The sequence below is a fragment of the Phragmites australis genome, chromosome 7 (assembly GCF_958298935.1).
Source record: "Phragmites australis chromosome 7, lpPhrAust1.1, whole genome shotgun sequence".
NCBI classification, from domain to species: Eukaryota; Viridiplantae; Streptophyta; class Magnoliopsida; order Poales; family Poaceae; genus Phragmites; species Phragmites australis.
The window spans coordinates 9189536-9193927 of NC_084927.1; the positions used below are offsets into that span (position 1 = coordinate 9189536).

The window sequence follows — 4392 nt, forward strand, 5'->3', positions numbered from 1 at the left end:
TTACAATACTAAAATTGTATGTCTCGTCGAGAGCTTCGATTTGAACCTATTGAAGTCCTCTTTTGGATAATAGAAATAGAAGTTATGGCTCCTAAAATCAGTGCTACGTAGATAAATCTGAGTTCAAATACTATCTCATAATGCATTTTTAATAGCACAACAGAAAAATATAATGCATAAAAACTAAAAGAAAGATACGAATCCCTTAACTTTCCAGATTCTTTATAAATCCAAGTATCCAGAATTTATTTCTGGAGACAAACTTTGATGCAATATGTATAGTCTGAATTTTGATGGTCTGGTTTTGCTTGCAAGCGCTGGATGATGCAGTTTCTAACATCGTTGTCAGAAAAACAGGTGGCATAAATTATTATTGTCAGTGTGGAACATCAAAGCCTCGCCACCGAGAGTGGTCAGTTAGGAGCACATACACAGCAGAAATAATGGCATACTGCTGGCACCTGGTACACAGGAATTCCACCGTTGGAAAACCCATCTTGTTCCTCCCATTGGTCACTCATCATGAGACCTCAACACCTCCAAATTTTCAGTTGGGGTGACAGGAACTCCATCATCGTACTCGCCTTTGCTGTCGATCATGCCCAGCGGCGACGAGAAGTCGAGCCGCATCCCCTGCACCACGTCCTCGTAGGATTCGTCGTAGGATTCGTCCAGATCCTGAGAGGTCAACTGGTGGTACTCCACTAGCTGCATCAGGCTCTGGTTCTCCCTTGTCAGGTTAGCGTTGTCTTGCGCAAGACGTGACTTTTCTGCAAGAAGAGCCTCCAACTGCAACCTCACCTATTCAAGATATTGAAAAAGAGTTACATACAACAGATACAAGCCAAGCAAGAACAGCCATACACCCATCGAAACACATTAATCCAATCGAGGACACTATTGATAAGAAATGTAATTCAAGATATGGTCTGTTTAGCTGATGCTCAACTGCAAAGCGATCAAGAAGTGAGACGCTAACAAATCCGATTGAACACAAAGCAGGATAATCGATGTAATGCAAGTTGTTGTAATAACCCACTATAGAAATATATTTATATACCGACCTATCACTATCAGTTTGTATCAAAGACCGACACTAAGAAACTATTCGAAAAAAATCGACGGTAAAACTTGATTATCACTGCTGACTCTAGTCACAAGTTTCACTGCCGGTTCGTGGCTAGAGTCGAACCGGCAGTGAAACCTTGACTATCACTATCAGTTGATGGCTAGAGCCAGTAGTGATAATCGTTAAACATCATTACCGGTTGGTGGCTAGAACCGACAGTGATAGTTAAAATTTCACTACCGATTCTAGCCACTATCTGACAGTGATAGTATCACTATCGATTTGTGGTTATAATCGGCAGTGATAATGGATAATAGCTTATTTTAAAAACATCATAACCTTTTTCATACAGATGGGAATAGACTTTCTATTAAATTGTAACCCTGGACGAAATCTATAACTTTGTAGTTGAATTTTTTTTATTTGATATCATTTAGATATCCAAATAATTATTTAAAGTTTCAGACAAAAGATGTTAAAAGGAATGCTAATCGTATTACTAGTATTTTTATTGTAGGATGGTAAAGACATATAGCGTGAGCTAAGAGGTTGTGAGTTCGAGTGCAACGAACTCCACGCGCGTGTATTTCATGTGAAAAATTACGTGACTTGTGATTTGCGATGACGCGAGCATGGGGGATCCTCAGGTGAAAAAACCTTCAGCCGGCAGTAATATCCCCTTCACTGCCTAGGACTATTACTGTCTGTTGTCCACTGTTGACTCTAAAACTAGCGGTGAAACTTTTTTATGGGTAGGCAGGGAAGGGTTTTTAGCGGTGAAACTTTTTATTTAGTTGGTACCCAAATGCAGAAATGGGCAATTTGATGTGCTTGCTGTGAATTAAGAACTGATCGCCATCATTACCAGGTCATCTTCTTCCGGTGCAACGCCGTTGTCATAGCCATCTCTGAGCCTCTTGTTCTCCCCCTCGAGCAAACCGCACCTCTCCTGCATGAAGTGCAGCTCTAACTTGATGTTCTTGAGCTCCCTCGCGAGCGCAGCCGCTCGGCTCGCCATCGAAACTGCCAGCTGCAGATACAAACACAAAATCGAGCGAAAATCAGCCACCCGAAACCAGTCAAATCAACAACGAAACCGTGTGTGGAATGCTTGTTTCGACATACATTTCTGGCCCGCTTCAGATTGGTGCTCTGCACCACGTCCTCGGAGGCCTGAATGTCCCCCATCCCCTGCCGCAGTTTCGCATCCGCGGCACCCTCATTACCAGAACCTGTAACTATCACTTCTCCGGCGGCCGGATTACTGCCATCCAGGCCCACGGCCTTCATGGAGCCACCGCACAGCCGCTTCGCTTTGGGCTCCTCGTCCTCGTCGGCATCGACGGCGCTGCAGCATCCCCTCGCCTGGGTAGAGCACGTGGCCAGCGTACTCACTCCCTGCCACAAGACCACCGTACCGTCAGATCTCCACCAAAACAGAGCCTTGCATCTCAACAAAGAAGAAGATTGAAAATGATATCGAAGCTGCGTGGGTTGCGAGCCTTCTGAGCGGCGGTGAGGGTGTTGGAGAGCTGCGCCAGCGACGCGGCAACGGAATCGAGGCCACGGACCAGCATAAGCGAGTCCTCCCGGAGCCGCTTCCCCGGCTGGGACTCCACCCCGACCTGCGACAATCCCCAACCGAGAAACAGAGCACATCAAGATCCAATTTCACTCCCGGAAAAACGAAAACGGAATCGCCAGAAGCATGCAGTCACCGTGGCGGCGGCGGCGGGCGGGAGGACGCGTCGGTCCTCCAGGATGGTGTCGACGCGGGTGCGGAGGCAGTCCCAGAACCGCCGGTCGTCGGAGGCGGGGCTGACCAGCGCCACGGCGGCGGAGTCCATGAAACGCGAGGCGAGCTGGAGAACCGGAGCGGCCAACGGGTAGTTTGGTTGGGTTTGGACTTTGGAAGGGCAGCGGAAGGAATGGAATCGGGGGGAGAGCTTTATAGCGGGGGCGGCTTCGCTTCGCAACGGTCGAATTTAAGTGGTCTTCGAGTTCGCCGATTCCGGAGCGTTTATTTCTCACGAGATCCGGCCTGGGGTTTTAACTACGAGGGCCTGGGCGTGGTCGCCGAGCCCAGGGGAGGCTGCTATGTGGGCCATAGGTGTATAATCTATCATGTGGCTAATCAAATGTTGTCGGGAGAATTGGAGAATTGGTACTCTTCTCTTTTACGATGTTTGTCCATACGCATTGACTATTAGTTTAAGAAAAAATAATGAGAAATGATACCCCTATTAAATGATATGATGCCATTATTTTCTACTTTTTACCAAGCATTTAATTATAAGTAAAGAGTAAAAAACATTACAATAACTACACTCTTGATTTCTTTAATAGACAACCACTTTGAAATGGATTCTTTCGAGAACATGGACAAACATAGTAAAATAGAGGGGTATTTTCTAATTAAAATACTATCTTTTAGCAGGATAAAAATACTATTATTGTAGATAAATCTTACATGTTTTTGCAACCCTGTAATCTATTCGGAAAATGGTATATGTATAAATTCTTTTTTTAAAAGAGATTACAAACACAAATTAAGCATCACGTGATTTGGAGCTACTGTTATTGCCAGAAGAATCATACAGGAGAGTTGATTTGGCGTGTAACTGGCGCCAACACAAGGCAGTGATTGCAAATCACTACTTTTTTTGGTGCCAGTTATAATTTGCAATCAAATCATTGAGTTTGATACATTGGATCTATAGGCAGTATAGTATTATTCTTAGGATAAATTGAAGGCAAATGAAATAAATAAAGAAAAATATGATAAGTTATTTTGAGCTTCGATAGGTGCTATTTTTCTGCTGGGATTGTGACCGCCTCATAATGAATAGTACTCATAAATAAGTGTAATAACTGCTATATGTTGTTATTATATCCGATGAGTAAGGGTATTTATGCACACCTCAATCACTCCCTCATCCTAGAGAGACATGCATTGAACCCTCCTTTGGGGCTACTGGCGATTTCCCTCCAACTATTTTTTGGTCGGGTTTTAACAAACTTGTGGGCTCCTTTTTAGTGAGCCTTTTCTCTGTCACTGAAGGTCCTCGTGTCGTCTCTCTTCGGCCTCAGAGTTTCGTTGTACCCTTCAGTCTTTGGGCCTCGTTGTGCCCCTTCGCCTTCGGGATTCACCTTTGGGCTTCATCCCTTGTGCTTCGCGACACCTTCTTGAGCCTAACTCCTGCAGAGAATAAAGAAAAACAAGAGCTGGGGTAGTGCAAAGGCTTCTCCAGTCAGCGAGTTTGTAACTTTCACAAAGCCACTGTGGTAGTCAAACCCTACGAGGTAGCTTCCCTCGAAAGTCT

The 4392-nt window shown here is 44.8% G+C and overlaps 1 protein-coding gene across 1 annotated transcript; it reads right to left on the reverse strand.

Moving 5' to 3' along the window:
• Positions 1-209: 209 nt before the first annotated feature.
• Positions 210-3078, reverse strand: LOC133923434 (uncharacterized). Its single transcript, XM_062368735.1, has 5 exons — positions 2788-3078; positions 2572-2694; positions 2195-2467; positions 1935-2099; positions 210-801 (listed from the first exon to the last, which is right to left on the reverse strand). Exons 1-5 carry the CDS (start codon positions 2914-2916, stop codon positions 514-516), a joined length of 978 nt encoding a protein of 325 aa, XP_062224719.1. The 5' UTR covers positions 2917-3078; the 3' UTR covers positions 210-513.
• Between the last annotated feature and the right edge of the window lie 1314 nt (positions 3079-4392).